The sequence below is a fragment of the Protopterus annectens genome, chromosome 1.part0, assembly GCF_019279795.1.
Source record: "Protopterus annectens isolate FY-2018-M chromosome 1.part0, PAN1.0, whole genome shotgun sequence".
Lineage (NCBI taxonomy): Eukaryota > Metazoa > Chordata > Ceratodontiformes > Protopteridae > Protopterus > Protopterus annectens.
The window spans coordinates 1,675,567,858-1,675,589,338 of NC_056725.1; the positions used below are offsets into that span (position 1 = coordinate 1,675,567,858).

Genomic DNA, 21,481 nt, shown 5'->3' on the forward strand with positions numbered 1-21,481 from the left:
GAAGATACCTCAGATTTCTTGCAGGTTCAATCCACTATCAATTCTCTGCATTGCCCTTTGGCTTATCTACTGCGCCCAGAGTATTCACGAAATGCCTGGCATCAGTAATTACGTACTGCAGACTTCAAGGGATACAAATTTACCCTTATTTGGATGACTGCCTGATCCAAGCAGACAGCAAGCACATACTTCTGGAACATCTGGCTTATGTAACACGGTTATTGAATTCTCTGGGATACACAGTCAACAAAGAGAAATCTAGGCTAACACCAACTCAGAAAATAACTTTCCTGGGTGCCAACTTGGACACAAACACCCAGATGGGCCTATCTTATGCCAGAAAAACAGGGGCAACTAACTCAGTACTTCAAAATACTAGCAAATTGTACCAGGCTCACTGCAAGGAAAATCCTGCAGGCTCTGGGCTTCATGGCATCTTGCATTCTTTTAATCCCATGTGCAACGTTGCATATGAGGAAACTTCAGTGGTACCTAAAAAACCTATGGTCTCAACACAGCCACAGTTTGGAAACAATAATACCAATAATCCCATGTTTGCAAAAGGAATTTCTATGGTGGGCCCAAGCATGCCAAACAAACACAGGTCTTCCATTCTGCAAGCCTCAAACAAATCAAGTCATCACAACAGACGCCTCAGACTACGCCTGGGGGGCGCTCATGACAGACAGGTGCATTCAGGGGAAATGGTCCCAAAAGGAAAAGCACCTTCACATCAATCAAAAAGAAATGCTAGCAGTGATAAATGCAATTACAGCTTTCAAGGACCTCCTGTATCCAGGGCAATTATTGATAAGAACAGACAACACCACAGTAATGTGGTACATAAACAAACAAGGAGGAACACATTCATACCCCCTGTGCAGGCTAGCCATGTCACTTTGGAACTTGGCTCTGGAATGGCAAATCGAACATCAAGCACAGTACTTGCCAGGATTGGAAAACACGCTGGCAGACAATCTAAGCAGAAATATGACAGACCCACACGAATGGAAGTTGCATCCGCAAGTGTTTACAAAGATAATCCAAGCGTGGGGAAGTCCAGACATAGATCTCTTCGCCTCCCACAGGAATCATCAATTGAAAAAGTTCTGTTCAAGGACTTTTCATCCAAAGGCCTGGAGAGTGGACGCCCTTTCTTTCAGTTGGGCAGCATGGACAGTTTACGCTTTCCCACCTTTGCCTCTTCTGCCCAAGGTGCTCTTGAAAGCAAGAGCAGACAGACCGAAGATGATACTGATTGCTCCAGACTGGCCAAGGCAACACTGGTACCCACTCCTGAGGAGCCTAACACATACTCCTCCCTGGACCCTACCTCTAATGCCTCTTCTACTGACTCAGCACAGCTACAAAACTCTTCACAGTCAGCTGAAAACACTCAATCTCACTGCATGGAAAATTCCTTAACACCACAACAGACACTACTCTCCAAAGAGGTGCAGGATGTCATTTTGGAGACCAGAAGGCCATCTACTAGAAAGGCTTACTCCGCAAAATGAAAACGGTTTTGCGCTTGGAATGAGAAAAAAGGCCAGGATCTTAGAAAACTGAATTTGCCTCAGATATTACAGTATCTAGCTGAGCTGTTGAACAATGGACTTTCATTTTCCTCCATCAAAATTCAAGCTTCAGCCATTTCTGCAGAATACAACACCGATCCACCCTTATTCTCTCACCCACTTTTAAGACAGTTCCTCAGAGGGGCTAAGAATATAAGACCTCCAAGGAAACAACCAATACCAGCCTGGGATCTTAATTACATTCTAGAAAAATTAACATTGCCTCCCTTTGAACCAGCTGCCTCAACAGATTTGCAATATTTGTCCTGGAAAACAGCTTTCCTTCTGGCCATTACCTCAGCTCGTAGGGTTTCGGAACTACAAGCCCTCATGGCTGTGCAGCCCTTTCTCATCTTCCATCAGGACAGGGTTTCCCTACGAACCAACCCGTCATTTATGCCTAAGGTAGTATCCAGGGTAGCTTTAAATCAGGCCATACACTTAACTACCTTTTACGCCAATCCTCAAAACAAAGGGGAAAGGCTGCTACATTCCTTAGACATCCATAGACAGCTACGTTACTATTTGGACAGGACAAAGCCTTTCAGGAAATCAGAACAACTTTTTGTGTCCTATGCTGTAGGAGCTCAAGAGAAGCCAGTTTCCAAACAGACAATTTCAAAATGGATAGGCCACTGCATACGGTTTTGTTACTCCTATCATGGCAAATCTGTTCCTACAGGCATCAGATCCCACTGGGCCACAGCTACCTCAACAGCCTTCCTCAGAGGAGTCCCTACCAAAGATATTTTGGAGGCAGCCACTTGGAGTTCTGTGCATACCTTCACAAAACACTACCACCTGCCTTTATACTCCAAAACTAGAGCAGGTTTTGCCACTGCTGTGTTGCAGGGCATTCTGGCTCCTCCCAGTTCCAGCTAGTGCCTACCACCATGTGCGTAGCTTTGGGATTCTACCCATCTGTGATTACTGCAGCTGTATGCACGATGAACATAGTACAGTTTTGTACCTACCATAAATGTAGATGTTCGAGTGCTAATACAGCTGCAGTACCGGTTTCCCTCCCTCCTTCCCCTCTTGGTAAAGGTCTAGTGGCTAACACCTCCTCATACAACCTGTTTGGGTTATCCTTCTATGGTGTATTTGCTTGCAGCTACTGATTTTTGATTATATTGCATTGCATGATTATATATATAATTTATGTATTGCCTTCCTTCTGGGGGCACCTGACATCTGGGGCAAGAAAGACTGAAGAAAATGGCAGCGGCTGTGTCTTATATACCCCTGTCGCACTGACGTCAGGAAAGAAAGCGACAACAACCGACGCCGGACCTAGACTTTGGAATTCGGCCGACCGAGGACCCGCCTGACGGCAGAAAACCCATCTGTGATTACTGCAGCTGTATTAGCACTCGAACATCTACATTTATGGTAGGTACAAAACTGTACTTTTGCTGGCATATATGTGGGTCTGGGTTGCATGGATACATTCTACTGATGGGCAGTTAATAGATATGCTAGTAAGAGTCCAGCTTACCTTCTGCATTTAGTGTGAGCATTTTACTAATATTGTCTTTTTAATGGATAGGAAAGGCATAATGCTGTGTAACATTCTGCACGTTTTTTATGTTGCCATAGTGATTAGTTTTAAATTGACAATGGTTCATACAACCTGCCACATGTTGCTTACCTGCTTTATTATACATAATTAAAAATGTTTAAATGTTGCATGTGGTTTGTTGCATCATTTCATGATGTCTGAATGACAGAGAAAGTGCATTTGTGAGAAAGGGGTGATCTATTCACAGTACTGTGAAATTGGGAGGATTACTTGTGTTCTTTCAGACCACTCCAAATGTGCTGAGCATCTGTTTTTGTGTGCACATTGCTGTTGCTGCTCGGTGGTTGTGGGGTAAGAAACTGAATTGTAATATTCCACTGCATTTGAACTCTCTAACATTTTTCTCATAATTTATGTTACAAAACATATGCCACGTTATCCCTTTGCTCAGATTTGCCACACAATACATCTTTGAATTCCTCCATTTTCAGATGTGTTACTTGTTTTTTTTTGAAATATTAATTACTTGAACAAATGAACAACAATTGCAACTGTAAACACTAGTGCCTGTGCTGACGGATAAGAAGCTTAAAAGATGCACCTTTACCTGCAGAGAGCTGAACCATTCACTGTGTATCTTCTGGAACCCCTTTGCCTCTTCTTTTTGATACCTGATGTGTAAATTTATGTATTCCTAGGGTTTGAGGATGCAGTTCATATTGCAACGGCACTGAGTGCACTGGCTTACTCACGGGATACTGTGGATTTGTCAAGACAGCAACAGAGAAAGTAAGTGTTTTTGTTTTTATAGCAGTGGTATTAAAAAGTGATGTATAAGCCTTTTTTATTAGTAACTATTAAGTGCAGCCTTTAGGGTTCTGCAGGTATCACCAGCATAAAAGTGTGTGTTTACATGTCTTTGCTTCTGAAAGTGTGGGTGTATATTAGAGTAGGGGTCTGATATATTAACTTTACTGACTTCAACTTCAGAAGTAAATATTTTTTATTCTTAAGTAACTGCAAGTAGGTCAGCCATCATTGTTCATAGGTTTATAGGTAAGTACTAGGCTAGCTGTCTTCTGAGCCACTTTAAGCTTGGCTAATTTTCTAAAGTTGAGAATAAACCTTGTACCTTGTGTCTGTGAGGTAAACACCTTAACCATTATACCAACCCTCCCTTATTCTTCATTGCTGCTCATTTTCTGCAAGCATCGCTATGTGGTAATCTTACCAGGTGTGTCATCCCTTGCACTGCTAACATTCGGACATGAAGTTAATAGAGGCAATATTCAGAGGTCCTGAAAAGCATGAAACTTCTGATAAAGTTCTTTCTAACCTTCTTCCATAACATAGGGCTGCAGGGTTGTACTGATGAATTGCAGGAGCACACTCATTCACCAACCAAGTGTGTTGAATTAAGGTTTAACAGATAACGTGTCATTACATTTTCTTGCTGTTATTCATTAGTAACGGAGATTCTGAATTGCTAATATGCCGTGCATCTGCTAACCTCAAGTTCTTCTTTGTGCTGTCATATCTTTTTTTACATTGTTGCATCAATCTCTGGATCACTAACCTTTGCTGCTCCTGTGCAAGACATTGCCCTTGGAGCTGCTGTTTTTGTTTCCACTGACTGACCCTTTGAGTAGAGGTACTGTGTGAGATAGTCTAACTTGGGGTGGCAGTCTTTAGTACAGCTACTTTGAGAAAATGGTAGGATTTAGGGCCATTTAACAAGCTTATTGTGTACACTACTCCACTTAAAACAATTGGGTCACCGTCATCTCATGCAGAGCTTCTTTGACTGACCTAGTTTAAAATCACTAATATTTGGTGCATGTCTGTGTAGAGGGCAAAAAGACATATCATTTTTAACAATGTATTTAGAAATAGTTCCTTCAGTATAAGGGTTGGGAGGGTGGCCTAATGATTAAGGTGTTTGCCTTACAAACACAAGGTGCCAGGTTTGAATCTCAGAAGGGATAATTGGCTAGGCTTAAAATGGCCCACAAAGGCAGTTAGTCTAGTACTAATCTATGAATCCATGAATCTATATTAATGCAGTCTGAGAATTATTTGGGTTTGGGGATAAGAAAATTGTTTTTGTTTTTTTTTTTTTCTTTTAATATCAACACACTAAACAATACTAGCTTACTTTCTAGGGCATCTAGTTTATTCCACTTTTTTTTTATAGAATTGTTTCCTTCCTTCCTTGTCAGTTACTGTGGCACTGGGCAAAGCTGGCTTATTTTAGAAGCATATTTTGTCATATATGTGGTTCTCATTTCGTATGTTCCTTCTCCGACAGTAGTGACAATTGTTGGTGTGAGAGAACTAAATCTGAGGTAGTGCATTGCATGTGCTTTCTGATAACTGTGTGTATGGATGATGTTGACTGTCCTGTAACCTGAAATTCTCACATTTTCCACTGCTAACATTTCTCCAAGCATGCACATTGTTCTTTTTATTATTTTATGTAATTTATTTAACATTTGTTGATTGGGAAGTCCAACTAGGACAGAGCCTATTTTCAGTAGAGGCCCGGGGAGAAATGCTCCAGAAGCATGTCTTTGGAATGTGGGAGGAAACCCATGCGAATGCAGGGATGACATGCAGACTCTGCATAGAAGGCACCCCAGCCAAGAATCGAACCGGAGCACGTTTTGCTGTGAGGCAACAACATTAACCTCTGTACCACTGCACTGTCCAGGTTTGCATTGTGAACCCTGAAGCCTACAGGCGTTGCTCTGACTCAAGTGTTCTCATGCCACATGTTGTGTTGCTAGAGAATTAAGACTTCATATATTTCACATGCACCTTTTTTCCAAGACTTTTCTAAGGAAGAAGCATCTTAGGCTGCAGTCAGCAAATTGGTAGATGTGGCAGTAGGGCTTCATGGAATTCACTTTAGAATGCGTAGAGAACTGAAGGGAGAAGAAGTGTCATGAACAGAAGCTATATTCACCAATCTACGATGTACAATCAATATATATTGCTGTAATTGCTGAGTACAGGGCTTCTTTGTGGATGAAAATAGCTGACCCTATTTGTTCTGGTTAAATGGTCATTAATCTGGCTTGGTAGTATAATGTGTATTTGTATGAACTTTTTTAAAGTCTTTATGGTTACTTTATTGAACTAAGTTGGAATACTTTACTGTGGCTACTGTCTGTGTGAATCAAAGCTGAAACACATTATTGTGGCCAATATTTAAAGCACCCAGACATCTGTGGTATATGCAGTCAACAACGTAGTTATAATAAGGTAGCACAGTGGTGCAGAGGTTTGCATTGTTACCTTAGAGCAAGAGGTTCTCCAGTTCGAGTCTCAGCTGGGGTGCGTTTTGTGCAGAGTCTGCATGTTCTCCCTACATTCATGTGGGTTTCTTCCCGGTGCTCCGGTTTCCTCCCACATTCCAAAGACATGCATCTGGCGTGTTTCTCCCCTTGCCTCCACTGAAAATTGGTTCTGTCCAAGTTGGACTTTCCCGGTAAATAAATGTTAAATAAGTAAATTAAATAAATAAAAATTACTGAATACATGTGCTTTCTGTGTACGAAAATGACTGACCTTCCTGGCTTTGCAGAACTAGTGTCCATTTGTTTGAAGCAAGCCAGAATACCTTACTGAGGCTATTGTTAACATAGCTGTATGCAATGTGCTGAGTCAGTTAAGGAACAGTAAATGAATGGTCACTCTCTCTCTCACACACACACACACACACACACACACACACACACACACACACACACACACACACACTCATGCCATCCTCGTTTGTCAGGGATAATGTCAGTATGTGTGCGTGTATAAAAAATATCACCATCTCATCTCTGAACAAAAATGTACACGCATGTGCACAGTATTGGGGACACACACATAACTCTTCTAACATTAAAAACAAGAGTTAAGTAATTATCTTTCAGAAATAAGACATCAGATAACATCTTGACTGTCCTGGAGGCCAGCAGGCCCCCAGACCTTGGCTGTATAAGGGCATATTGACACAGGCTTAGTAGACAGCCCCTATGTCAGTATCTGCCCTGAGCTCCACTTAAGCTAAAACCAGCAGTGCTCATTGATGTGCACAGAAAATCACTTTAGCTCATGTGGGGGCTAGGTATAGTGTGACCATTACTTCTTTACCTTTCATCACAGTCGGTCCTAAAAGTTGTGTAGCATGTCTAGGGAAAATTGTACTGTCTAAGAGCAGTAAGCTGGAATATATTACTGTAATCTTTATTATTTATTTATATATATATATATATTTTTTTTACTTTTCTCACATTCTAATATTACATGTGTGTATGTGGGCAGCTAACCTTTATAAGGTAGTGGTAAGGAAACATGCTGTGTATGTACTTCTGGCAGCAACAGGTTTAAATTTATTGCTGTGGCCATTTATTCTTTCACTTTCTTCCCAGTCTAAAATCAGAGAAGTACACAGTACCTGACTGTCTTTCCAGATAGTGGTGATGAGAAATGCTGCATTTGTGTACAGAAGCATCAAACTGAAATATATTATGACTGAATCCATTTGTCTTTTCACTTTCATCCCAGTGTAACTCAGAGTGGTAAGCAGAAGTTGACCATCTTTTTTAAGGGGGTGGTTGTAGGGAGGTAACCACTGTTTTCATATATGATTTGTGTGTCAGTGAAGCATTTGTCTTCTCAGATTATTGGGAGCTGCTATTTAGTCAATGTTGGAAAAAGCTTGTTCCCTGTATTGTCTTCTGTTCAGGCTGTTATTGGATTAAATGTTTGGTTAAAAAAAGCTCTAAAAATAACCTTAGCACACCTTGAAATTTAGAACATTAATTCCTGTACAGTGCAGTATTGACTAGTTTGTCTGTTTAGAAAGAGTGGAAGGAGAAGCTGAAGACTAAGACCAAGTGTGGAAAAAAAAAAGAAAGAAGTAATCTGTATGGATGGTACAAGAGGCTGGGTTGGGAAGAAATGGGGAGGGGGCATAGGGGGTGGGAGAGCCATTGTGCAGTAGTGGCCCCAATTAAGTCCTTTGTGTAGTGCTCTAATTCACCTAAGGCTGACCATATTGATCATAGTTGGACATCTTTGGAGAGTGTAGTCAAAGTGGTTAGAGTGAATAAGTACTAAGATACTCTGTGGATGAAAGTGTCTGATCCTGGATGTGGTTTGATCACAGGTACACAGTTATTAACCAGCTGTAATATAGCCCTGCCCCATTCCAATTAGCCCCATCCATTCCTTTTCTTCCTGCAGACCCCCTTGCTCTGGAGTCACCAACAACCACTGTTATTATTAGTAAGAAAATTGTTTTGAAGTAGAATTGCCATGATTTGTTGTGAATGAATATTATCAGCATGCATACAAGTTTATTATATATGATGGGGATTTTGATTGATTTGCTTTTATGAGGAGTGCATTATGTAGAAACTGACAATAATGACTGTGAAGCATCAGAAATGTTACTGATGCCCCACTTAGCGATGACTGGTTCTTGCTGCCTGGTCTGAATATTAGAATTAGAGCAGTGCAAAACTCAAATTCAAAGTGTTTTTAGGATGCCCTACTCCCATATATAGGTTCATAGGTTCATACTAGGCTATCTGCCCTGGGGCAATTAAAAGCCTAGCCCGATTCTGTATGGCTTACGCCACCCCTTGATTTGAGTATACTGTGCCCTTTTTAAGGTTTAGTTTACTGTGCCTCTGTCTATTAGTGACACGGGAGTAATCCCTGGGACAAACCTACGATCCCCCATCCACTTATCGAGATTCTTCTTGAAGAGATTCAATGAGGTGCTCTGCCTCACATGAACTGGAATTCTATTCCAGGCGAAGGGAGCCTCTGGGTTATGAACCTGTCCCTCCAGCAAGTTCTATTTATTTCTGTGCTGAGGTTCAAGTCCCTCGAGCGTGTGGCTCTAAGGGATTTAGATTTACTGAGGTGGAGCATGTCCATTAATTCTGGATTTGACATAGCTTTGTATGTCAGGCATAGATCACCTCGAAGTAGGCGGTATGCAACTGAGTAGAGCTGGAGTTTTTAACCGAGCAGCATATGGCATCTGTTTGAGACCCTTGATCCTCTTGGTGAGATACTTTTGGGGTCTTTCTAATTGCTGCAGGTGTCGGGTAAGGTACATCCCAAAAGGGGCATTGTATTCTATGATGGGCCTGATGAGGGATGAATAAAGGCACGATTACCTCTCTTGATCTAGATGTGAAACCCTTCGTGATGAGGTGGGCTATGTAGAAGGTCTTTCTAACCACTTTGGCAATGTGGTTTTCAAAGGAGAGATTGCTATCAACTTGGGTCCCCAGGTCCCTAATAACTTTCTCTGTACTTAATGGGTTTCCGCCTATGTGGTAATTTGTGGGCACATTGTTTTTGCCAAAGGGTATGACTATACATTTTTTGGCATTTAGCTTTAAACCATGGCGCTGGCACCAGTTATCTGTCTCTGTGAGACCTTTTCGAAGGATGTTTGTGTCAGCTGGAGAGTTGATTATGGCGCCCAGTTTGCAGTCGTCTGCGAACTTGGTGAGCCATAGTCCTCCCACGTTTGCCTGCACCTCGGAAAAGTATATACTGAACAAGAGTGGTCCCAGGACAGAACCCTGTGGGATGCCACTTGTGACCGGTTTCGAGTCTGACATGGCTCCAGCAACTCTCACCCTGTGGGTTCTGTCTTTGAGCCAGTTTGCGACCCATCTTGTGACATAGGGGTTTATATTTAAGCTGGATAGCTTATCTATGATGCCCGAGTGGGGTATTGTGTCAAATGCCTTTGCAAGGTCCAGATAGGCTGTGTGAACTACCTTCCCTTCATCTATGGCTTTGGTGACTGTTTCAGAGAAGTCAACCAGGTTCAAAAGGCAGGATCTGCCCTTGACAAAGCCAAACTGGGTAGGATCTAGTGTCTGTAGGTCCCCACTGTCTTTGTTTATGAGCTCCATGATGATCCTCTCCATAGCCTTGCAGACTAAGCTAGTCAGGCTTATGGGGCGATAGTTTCCAGGGTCCGTAGAGGCTCCACCTTTGTGGAGTGGGACCACTGTTGCTGTACGCCATTCTGTGGGCACATATCCTGTAGTGAGGCTGAGATTGTATAGCTGTTTTATTTGAGGGATTAGTTCCTCTTGTAGTTCATGTAGGACGCAACCTGGGACGCCATCTGGTCCCATGGAAGCAGTGTTTTGCTTTGGAGAGGGCAGCCTTCACCTGAGCATCTGAGATGTTTGGAAGGCAGCCCTCTGCCGGGATAGATACTTGCTCTTTTGGGAGTTTGCACTGAACCTGTCTGCCAGGATATTGGCGATGTCTGTGGGTGCAGTGTATTTTTTGTCGTTAGAATCAACTCAGAACAAGTCTGGGAGTTGCATCCCAGGTTTCTAACATAACTGAAAAAGCCTTATGATTGTCTTTGGTGTCCTGTGCAATTTTTCTCTCGAAGCTGGCCTTGGAAGATTTTATGAGGGATCGTAATTTTTTGCTAGTACTGATCAGAGATGCCTTCCCTATTAGGGATTTTGCTCTATCATGTAGTAGCTTCCTCCTTCTGTTGTACATTTTATTTATGGCAGGGGTCCACCAGACTGGACGCCTGCCTTTGGATGATTGGGTCTTGGTTTTGTTTGGGATAGCATGATCCATGCATTCCTGGAGATGTCCGTAGAATGCATTTATATAGGATTCTGCAGTTTGGGCTGTAGTTTCCACTGGCCCTGGGGCCTTGAAGGATTCCACTTCAGTTTTGAGAAGTGAGAAGTTCGCTTTTGAGAAGTTTTTCACTGTGGTTTTCTGGGCTGGGGGTGGGGTCGGGATGTGGACATCCAGTGAAATTAATTTATGGTCTGATCTTACCAATGAGGGATATACTTCTGGTGTGGAGCATAGAGTCCCCATGTTGGTAATGATCAGGTCTAGTATGTTGTCCCCTCTTGTGGGAGTGGTGACTAGTTGTTCCATAGCATTTGAGTTTATAATTTCCAGGAATCTTTGGGCTAAGGTGCTGGGGCTTGAGTAGTGCTCCCAGTCAATGTTTGGGTAGTTGAAGTCACCCAATATAATGGTGTTTGGAGAGATCTTCATGTTCTCCAATGTTTTCAGGAAGGCCGAATGGGATTCCTGACTTTGAGAGGGTGGTCTGTAGGATGCTATAAACTGAAAGCAGTCTTGCCCACTGTTAGTTGCACATGGATGGTCTCCGATACTTCGTGCAATGCCACTAACCTGGAGGTGTGGATATCCTTGATAAATATGGAAACTCCCTCCTTTTGTGGTTCGGTCCGGGTTTTGGGGCGAAAAGCATGATACGAGGTATAGCCTGGTAGTGCTGGGGTGCTCTCTGGAGCCTTGAACCAGGTTTCTGTCACTGCACAGATATCGATGTTCTCCATACTGAGGAGAGCTTCGAGTGCGTGCATCTTGAGGTTAAGACTTCTGGCATTTAGCAGCATTACCCTTAGTTTCTTGTTCCTTCTGCTGTCTATGGGGGTGGGTTTGACTTTTGAGCCTTGCCTAAAAAAGGCACTATGGGGTGGCAAGAGCCTTTGCCAATATCCGAAAGCCCAGTGGTGACAGGTGCAAGCCGTCCCTAGCGAAGCAACTTGGCTTGTCGAGCATGTCATCCCAGGCTGACAGACACTGGATCCCCTTTGAATGACACCAAAATTTTAGCCAGTTGTTAAAATCGATCATTTTGTCTTTGTACTGTGGCATCATTCTAGGTGAGGGTAAGATGCTGCTCAAGGTCAGGGTCATACCAGCCTGGGATACATGATCAGAGAGCTCCTCTATGTCTCTTTTCATGTAGTCCAGGGAGGTACATCTCGGGTCATTCACACCAGCATGTACAATGACTGAGTCATATTTGTATTTGCTTTGGAGTGACCTGAGTGCTTGCGTTATGTGTCTGATCCTAGCACCCGACAGGCAGCTCACCGTGACCTTCTCTTTATTCAGCCTGGTGAGCGGGACGTCAGTGTGTCTGACAATAGAGTCACCTATAACAAGAGTATCAGGTGTGTTATTCAGCCTTAAGGGCTGTGGCTGCTTGGCACACTGACTTTGTGGGTTATGTGTTGTGTGTGTTTTGTTTTGAGGTAGCGTTTGCTTGGATGTCTGCTTTGGATGTCTCTGTTGCTTAGGTAGATTTTTATTTAGAGCCTCAGTATGTTTTTGTGTATTTATGTGTTTGGTTCGCTGATGTGGTGGGACTATGTGATACTGGAATTGTGTTGTGTGAGGTTACCTTCTCCTCCTGACTGGTTACACCAGTTTTGAGATGAGAGAGCTCAGCCTCCAGTTTGGCTAAATAGTTGCATCTCTCACATATATTTGAACCTGTTTGGAGGAGGAGAGGGTTGTCCGTGTACATGAGACAGTTGTAACATTGCCTCAAAATTCCCAGATTCACCAGCTGGACTGGAGAGGAAACCATTGACTGACCTTTGGACATGCTAGAGTAACAGGGAAACTGAATTTAAGACGGACCAGTAGAGGACAGGGTAATCGTAGAGAGTAAGTAGTGCTTACGGTTTAATAGTGCTAACTTGTAGGATTACTTAATTGGACCAGTGAAGGGCCTTAGAATGAGAATATGGTGTTTAAATTGAGAGATAGAGCAGTTCTAAGGGAAAAAGTGAAGAGCAGACTTTGTGGAGCCAGGAATGGTTTAAACCCAATTAGGCGGCGCCGCCCGTTGTTGCGCTATGCTGAAAAACGCGGAAAAGAGGGTTTTAAGAGAGGAAGATGGAGTTTTGGAATTGACCCAAAATGGCGAATAAAACTACAGTTTCAAGTCAGTAACCACTCCCACAGGGGCAGGCAGGCTGCTCAATGTTTTTCACTGCCACTGATCAACAGAGAGACTTTCCTTTAGCCCAAGCAAAAAATGGCCTCACAGAAACTTACAAACAGTTCAAGAACAGCAAGCCTGTAACTGAACTTTTTTAAATCTCAGAAAAGTGGGAAAAAGCAAGATTTTTTGTTTTTGTTTTTTCAGAGATAGCAGAGGTTAACAAGTATCAACAAGTTATAACAGTGCAGTAAATGACCCCACACAAGAGTGCTAGGCCAAAGACAGATAAAATGCAAGTTTTGAGAAAAAAACAATTTTAAAAATAAGTGCAAACAGGAAATTCAGTAAACAGCTCTAGGTTGTGCTCTAAATACAGTTACTAATGCAGAAATCAAATTTAACAAGCCAGAAAATGCTCAAAATAGGCGGCTATGCAGAAAAACTTAGTAAATAAACAGAGGAAAAATAAGTCTCAAAAGTGGCTCCTTTCTTCTCTCAGCATTTTCTCCTCTTGGTGGGTGCTTCACCAACAGCCAGCAAGCCTGAAAAGATGCCAAAACCATGAGGCAACCAGGTTTTAAGAGAGGAAGATGAAGGAGTTTTGGAATTGACCCACTGTAGAAACTCTTCCTCTTGATCTTTAAAAAAACTTGTCTTTGAGGTAACACCAATTTGGAGAAAAGGAAAATTAATTAATTTATTTATTCATTTATTGATATTTTTTTAACCGGGATAGTCTGACTGGGTTGCATAACCCATTTTCAGTGGAGGCACAGGGAGAAAAGCTCCACAGCTTGATATAAAGATTAGAATACACATATAGGAATTTAGGTTAATGCTGTGTGAGTTGTATAACATACAGCAAGAAATTACAGTTGTAGGATTTAGAAGATCTTACTAAGGCTTTTAAAGCATTGTACAATGAAATATAGGACTATGCAGGGATTGACAAGATTTTACAAGACACTATAAAACTTTACAAGACTCAACAATACTATAAAGATTATTCACAACTGTTTAAGACTCTAAAATGACTGTCCTAGACTGTACAAGAATATCCTAGACTGTACAAGTATATCCAAGTTAGTACAAGAGTTCAACAGAACTGTAGAAGATTCTACTAGACTCTGTGAAACTCCTCATGATTCGAACAGATAGAATATGCTGTGCTTAGAGAAGTTCCAAGAGCTGTGGCAAAGACTTGGTTATGAGATTGGCAATACGTGTAGTTGGAAGTTATGTTGAAATATAATGGGGAATAGTCAAGATGATTAACTTTCTGGTAAGGTACAAGGGCATATATATGGGAATTTAAAAGATACTTTTTTAGTGTGGGCTTAAAACTGTTGAGGCATTCTATGGTTCTGATATTAACTGGTAAAGTGTTTCATAGCTTTCCAGTTTCATAGGAGTAGACAGTGGCCTGCCCTTTTGTTTGGTCGATGTACAGTTAGAAGTTGTTTGTTTTCGGAACAGAGGGTTCTGGTGGGGATATAGGGAATATAGGATTGATTTTTAAGGCAGGACAACTTTCAGGTTTGTATATCATTTTGTTTGCTAAAGACAGTTGCAGGAAGTTAAGATGGTGGGGAAATTCGAGCCAGTTTAGTTCTTTTAGGGTGTGGCAGTATTGTGAGCAATAAGGTGTGCCAGAGGCGAATTTGGAGATCTTATAATAGCAAGACTGGAGTTTATTTGTCAAAGATTTATGTAAGTGAATGAAAATGGTGGCCCTGTATAGAAGTGAATGGAGCAAATAGGTATTGCCTAGTGTGTTTTTTTTTTTTTTTTTTTGGTTGAGCTATACATGAAATCTTAGTACAGTTTGCTTAGTTTGTAGTCATTGTTTTTAATGGCATTAAGAATGTGGTGTTCAAATGTGTTTATGATCTATGGTAATGCCTAATAGCTTTGCTTCAGTCACAATTTTAATTTCAGTATTGTTCTGTGAGTGTATTTTAAAATCAAATGTGGAAGATTGTTGTGTGAAAAGCATCCGTTTTGTCATATTTGGGTTGAGGAATAGCTGTGCTTCATTGAGCCAAGATTCCACTGAGCTAAAGGAATTTGGGGTTATTTGCAGGAGGTGCTTGATGATGAAATAATGGTGGAATTCTAAGTGTATTGTATAATGTGGCTTTGAGAAGAGACGATGTATAAATTGTTAATGAAGATATTAAAGAGCAGTGGTCCTAGAATGAACCATTGGGGTACTCCAGTGTTTTTGATATGGTATTGAGACAGACTGTTTTGCCATTTTACACATTGTTGTCGGTTAGCAAGGTAACTAGTGAACCATTGTTGGGAGGTTTGTGAAAGACCCATGCTAGAAAGTTGCTGTATGAGTTTGTTGTGTGATACCGTATCGAATGCTTTTGATAGATCTAGGGCAGGATTCACAAAGCCTCCGTGTAAGAGTTACAAGGCTTACACGGAGGCTGCAGTTAAACTGTGTGACGTCAGCATGTCATGCATATGCATGAGGGCATGCTGAATCACACCTAAGGCTAACACAGTCCGTGTAAGACAGTAGGGGGTGTGTCCATAGGGCGAGCCCTGCAAACGGACACGCCCCCAGAAGAGTAAAAGTCCCGAAAGTAAACCCCCACGACAGAGTCCGTGTAAATGTGAATAAACACAACACATGCCCCTACAGACTATGAACATAAAATGTATAAATGAACATCTTATATATTTTTTTATAAGTTGTAAAGATGTTTGCCCGTGAGTGTGCTCGTTTGCGCAGGCGTGCCCGGCGCTTAGCCACAGTTAGCAGTCAGTGGAAAAGCATAGAAGAACTAAATATGCAAAGTAAGCCAAGAAGCAATAGCATAGCGGTAGAGACGTCAGCTGAAGAGGAGGCAGTCGTGGTTCGAGCCCCCACAACATCAATTTTTATTTTTAGTGAAATAAGCACGAAAAAAGTCCCTGACATATATGTACATATATAAAATTATATTTTCTGTAAAATGTAATGGAATGGGCCATGTACTTTGAAGAAATGTGAGATAAAAAAAAAATGGCAGATGTGCCTATAGCTGAGCTACAGTCTAACAAGTTGAGGATATCTGCTTGTAGGTGAACAGTGTTTTAACAGGTGTAAAATGAGTGCCCGTAGGTGAGCAGTGTTACAACAGGTGTAAAATGAGTGCCCGTAGGTGAGCAGTGGTTGAATAGGTGGAAAATGAGTGCCCGGGGTTGAGCAGCATTTTAACACGCTGAAACTGTGTGCCTGTAGCTGAGTTGAGCGTAATATGCGTGCTGACAGCCAAACCATGCGTACATCAGCATGATCCGTTTGCGCGCAGCTGCGCACCGGGCCAACAAGCTAACCAACAGGCAACGTTGAGCAAGCTGTATCAAAACTGCCTTTACACAGACACACCTCCTAGCCTGTGTAGACAGTCATAAAATATAAAAAGCAATGGCCAGGTTCGTACCCAGGATACCATGCACCATAGTCAAAGTACTGAACCACTAAGCCATGATAGTTGAACTTAGAAATGCAGTAATAGCATATATATAGGAATGAATAGAAAGAGGAGCATGACAAAGCAGGTTTTGTGAAGCTGATACAATTCCAAAATGGCCAATCACAGATAAGTGCGGGAAAAACTGCATATGTAAGCCCCATAGGCGGGAATACACAGCATAACCGATTGTGGAACCGACTTGCAGCCAGGATGTCAGGTGTAGGAGAGGGTAGTTGCTTCCAAGCACAGAGGTGGGGCGTTGAGGAGTCCAAATATATGGTTTGGCTCCTCGTCCATAATCATGAGGCCCAACTCATGCAGGGCCAGGTCCTGTGGGGAGCATATAGGGCTGAGGCGTGGGACCGGTTGGCACATGATCTCACCAGTGCCACAGGAATACCAAAGACTGGTGAGCAGGTCCGTCACTACCATGCGGACCTGAAGAGATGGAAACAGGACCAACTGAACCGTTGGTTCCAGGAGGCCCGGCAAATGCCCAACGCCCCACTACTGAGTAAGTTACATGTAATTATTTATGTAAGAAATTAACCTAGCTGATATTATGGAGATGTGTATTCCAATATTACTTCATTTATATTACAGCTGCAGGTGTCCGTTCTGCGAACCGTCGAGCCTATGGCGATAGGCTGGTGCGGTTGCGCCACCAGGCAGGTCAGTAATTCTCTCCCTGTAACTGTAAATAAATATATAAGTATGACAGTTAGCAAAAGAGTGCAGTGTAGTCACTAAGTCATAAAATGTGCAAGTAACAGTGTAAGAGGGTTTGCAAGTATTGCTTGATTACAAAAGTGTGATGCAGCCTATAATCCAAACATAAAAATGAAACACGTCTGAATTAAAGATGTCCCACCTGTAATATAATAGTACATAACCTGCAGCAGGCTGAAAAGTACAGCTGCAGAAGCTGAGTAAAACACATGTGTGAAATATATCCCTGTTGAAATTCAGAAACATGACATAAGTGAGACTGTTGGAAAGGATTGTTATAACTAAAGGTAAAACATGTCAATAAAGCCTAGAATTAAGTACCATCCTGAATTGTAAAAATAAAACGAGTGAGAGAGTGTGAGAAAGAGGTATGAATCCACCAATAAAGTAGTAATAACTCCTGAATAAAGTATACTGCAGTCAGTACAGAATGAAATTAATGTGACAGGCAGAACCAAACAGCAACGTGTTGAAAACAGTACTGAAGCTGGAATGTGTGTCCCAAAATCTGGATACGTTGCTCTCAGTCTGCAATATGCAGATAGTATGGTTGTCTGAAATACCAAACATCCACAGTTGTCTATAGCTATATAAAGCAAATGTAGCAGGATGATGTAGCTGAACAGAGCCAGATATGAATGTGTATGAATAAATATGAAATGTATATTGATGTAGCAGTAACATTCCTATCACCAACCTGAAGTAGTTATCACATAGGAAACTGTAGGCAGACCTGTAGTGTGTATATATCTGCAGCTAGTAGAAATGTACAGCATATGTATAGGTATTTGAAGTTGTTAATTAAATATTTCTTCACCCTACCCTGTAACCACAAATAATCCATTCCACGTGAAATGGGTATGTGCATTCACAATTACCCCTGGATATTTGTCCTGTTGGTTCATACATATTTGCATGTACGTTGATGCATCTGCCCTGTTCATACATCCAAACCTGATGGCCTGTTGCCATCAATCAACCCTGCATGTTGTTGGATTGTATATTGCTGTTCAAATTATGCATGTGTTATGCTTGCTGTTCAGTGGCTTGAATTTATGGGTGTTTGGTTAATGGGAATACTAATGCATGCTGTTACAACTAATTGTGAATGGTATTGTACATTACTAACCCAAACTATCATAACATAATGCAAAACATTGGACGACAGGGAAGGCGGGTTCCAGTGGACCCACCTCTCCCACCTCAGCTGGCGAGTGCACCTGGCAGTAGTGCCCAGGCCGGACCCTCCTCCGGTGGCCCTGTGCCATATGTGGGTGGAAGCGCTGCAGGGGATGGGGCTCGTCCCCCCTCTGCAAGCGTGGCCGGAGGAGAACATCCACTCACCCTCCGTAGTGTCCGGACTGTGGTGCGTAGGGAGATCCAGCATGCTGTGCTTGGGCCCCTACGCCAGCTTGAGGCACGGGTGGCACAACTCACGGGAGTGCCTGCTGCCCGGCCTACACAGCCCCGTCCTGGGCAGTGAAGGCAGAGTGGCAATTGCCCATGGGTGGGGATCTCAGTTCCACTGTTGCCATCTGTGGGCTCATGGGCTCGAGATATCCAAACATCCGTCCCCATCAATTGTGTAACCCCTCCCCATGTGTCATACCGCCCCTGTATGCGTCTTGATTGTCTTGTCTGTTAACCTCCCCTACCTACCTCCCCAGCTATACCGACTTCCTGTACCTGACATACCACTCTCACCTGAAAAAAAAAAAAAAAAAAAGGGCACTCTGTACCCACAAAAAAATTACTCCCCATACATAGCTGCCCATTTTGAACACATGTTTGCTGGACATGTAAACTGGCAATTACAATTGGCTGTACAACAAGTATTATTGTTGTCCTCACACCTCTCTCAGGGGTGGAAGGTTTCAAATTTCACACCAAATTACAAACGTAAGTACAGCTGTTGCTGACGAAGAAATGGGCAGCTATGGGCCTGTCCTACATCCCTCCTGTAAAACCCGAGCTTGTTTCGCTACTGTCCTACCCTCTTTGTGACCCCTTTTTCACCACTTTCCTATCTCTCCATTTTCTTTTCTTTCAAAGAAAATAGCATGGGTGTGCATGAGAGTAAGCACTTTTAAGCAGTAGTAAGCTTGTGTGCGCGAAGCTAAGCGGCAGTGCACAATCGTGACCTCCGCGCTAACCCGCTTACAACTGCTTAAAAGTGCCTTAGTCACTCTGAATGACAAGGTCTGTAGTTTTCTCAGCAGCAAAATAAAATACCTCCCTCAGTCTCGAACCCAGGACCTTGGAAACACTAGTCTGCATGACTTACCACTAAGCCATTAGTGCTATACAAGAACATTGTGCTGAAAGAAATATATCATAAAATAGTAGGAATTAATGTAAAGGGAATATACAAGTCTAGTACACAAAGCATGTCATGTATATTTACTGTCAAATCTAGTGGATTTGTAAAATAGTACTGTGTGCTGAGAAACGGTCATGCTAGATGGTCGCTACTAGGTAATAATGTCACAGTAGCATCTGGAAGCCACACACATACTCAGAGCAGGATAAGCACTGCCATAGTTGAATAGTTGAGTTCAGACATAGCAACTGTGACTGAGTTACAGGGATGTCCCTGATGTGAAAACAAATGTCAACTGTGCCCCACTGACACCCTGTCAAATGTACTAACAGTAGGCAGAAAGGTGTAACTACACATGCAGTGGTAACAATGACTGACTGAAGGTATGCACCACCTGCACGGCACAAATGGTGTACTAATACATATGCTTGAAATAACCCACAGTCACAACTGCAGAGTATCAGAATATGTCACTGGAGTAACCCACTGCTATGTACCATTCCATGAGGCTGATAAAAGATGCACCGGAGAGTATCTGAGGCCTGCTCGGCAGCATGATCAAATACCCCTGTAAGTGTCAAGGCCCACACCGTGGCCAGACCATACTGCATGCAGTAACACCCTACCACAGCAAACACATAGGGAATTGCTGGCCAAACAGATTTAGCAAGCATTACAAGCTGTGAATGTAAATGGAAAATAGGAAAGCCATAGCAACACATTACAGGAAAGACACCTAGCAGGCATACAAGGAGTGAATGTAAAGGCCAAATACTGAAGCCATAGCAACTGATTGCAAGAGCCACTGCTATATACCAGTTGCACCACAATCCCCACAGGAAAGCACACACACCCATATACACAGTATTACTAGTCGTAGGTGTCAGTTTACATACACACGGAGAACAGGACACTGGAGGAAGGAATACTCAGCTTACAGAACAGCATGCATTGCAGTGTCTACAACACAGCCTGAAATATGAGAGACATACCAACCCTTACACTCACAGAACAGTGTCCACAGCAAACCAGCATGGTCCCCACCCTGATAATCTGAAAGGGCTACGCCTACCTAACAGACCTTTTTATAGCACAGGCCTGTAATCACAGTGAGAACTGCGATCACTACACAACAGGCTGCATGCAATTAGTAAATGCTGGCTAACAATTGGTGCAGAGGCCATCACATGGACATGTGCAGATACCTACAAAAGCATCCTGTACTCCCAGTCCACACATGCAATGCTGTCACTGCACCCGCTGGGGGGAGAGAGAGAGAAAACAAAAAAAAAAGAAAAAAAAGAAAGACAGAAAGAAAGAGAAAGAAATAAAAAACCTGAAACAACAAAGCAAAGAGGCTGACAGCAGGCCAAGCAACTGCAAGCCTACACAAACAGCTGCAACAAACACAGGTAACGTAAAGTACTACTATAATACTCTCCATACTGTGAACCCTCCAGATGTGTTATTGGTCTGTATCTATGTATATGAGGATGTGCATAGGGACGGGGACATACAGAAACTGTCACTGAAGGCTCCACATACATATGTATGTGACGGTAGCTATGTGCACATAGCAATGTAGGTTGTAGTGCAATGTACAAGTAGGTTGTACAGTAATGGGTGTTCAGTACGTTACTGTGTGTATACATATGTGGAACTAAAAAGGAGTGTGTGTATATATATATATATATATATATATATATATATATATAACGTGTATACGTATGTATATCGAGATATGTATGTGTGTATATATATATATATATATATATATATATATATATATATATATATATATATAATATGCATATGTGTATACATAGATAGAGAGGAATGTAGAAATACATAGACATATATAGTTTCACAGTGGCCTAGTTTAGTACTAGGCTGTCTGCAGACAGTGTATAGAGTAGATTTAGAAACTTGCGCCTCTGTATAGTAGTGACACAGTGAAGACCCCCCTACATAATAGCATTAGTTTACTGTGCCTCTGTCTAGTAGTGACACAGAGAAGACCCCTGCTGTAAACCTATGATCTCCCATCCACTTGTCAAGAATGCACATGGAGTG

The 21,481-nt window shown here is 42.3% G+C and overlaps 1 protein-coding gene across 4 annotated transcripts in view; it reads left to right on the forward strand.

Moving 5' to 3' along the window:
• PLA2G6 (phospholipase A2 group VI) overlaps positions 1-21,481 on the forward strand; it is a 1,377,288-nt gene that overhangs the window by 542,166 nt on the left and 813,641 nt on the right. For all 4 annotated transcript variants that reach the window (XM_044068476.1, XM_044068486.1, XM_044068491.1 and 1 more), the window contains one exon: positions 3,798-3,888. In XM_044068476.1, coding sequence (XP_043924411.1) covers positions 3,798-3,888 — 91 coding nt within the window. The remainder of the gene's footprint in view (positions 1-3,797; positions 3,889-21,481) is intronic.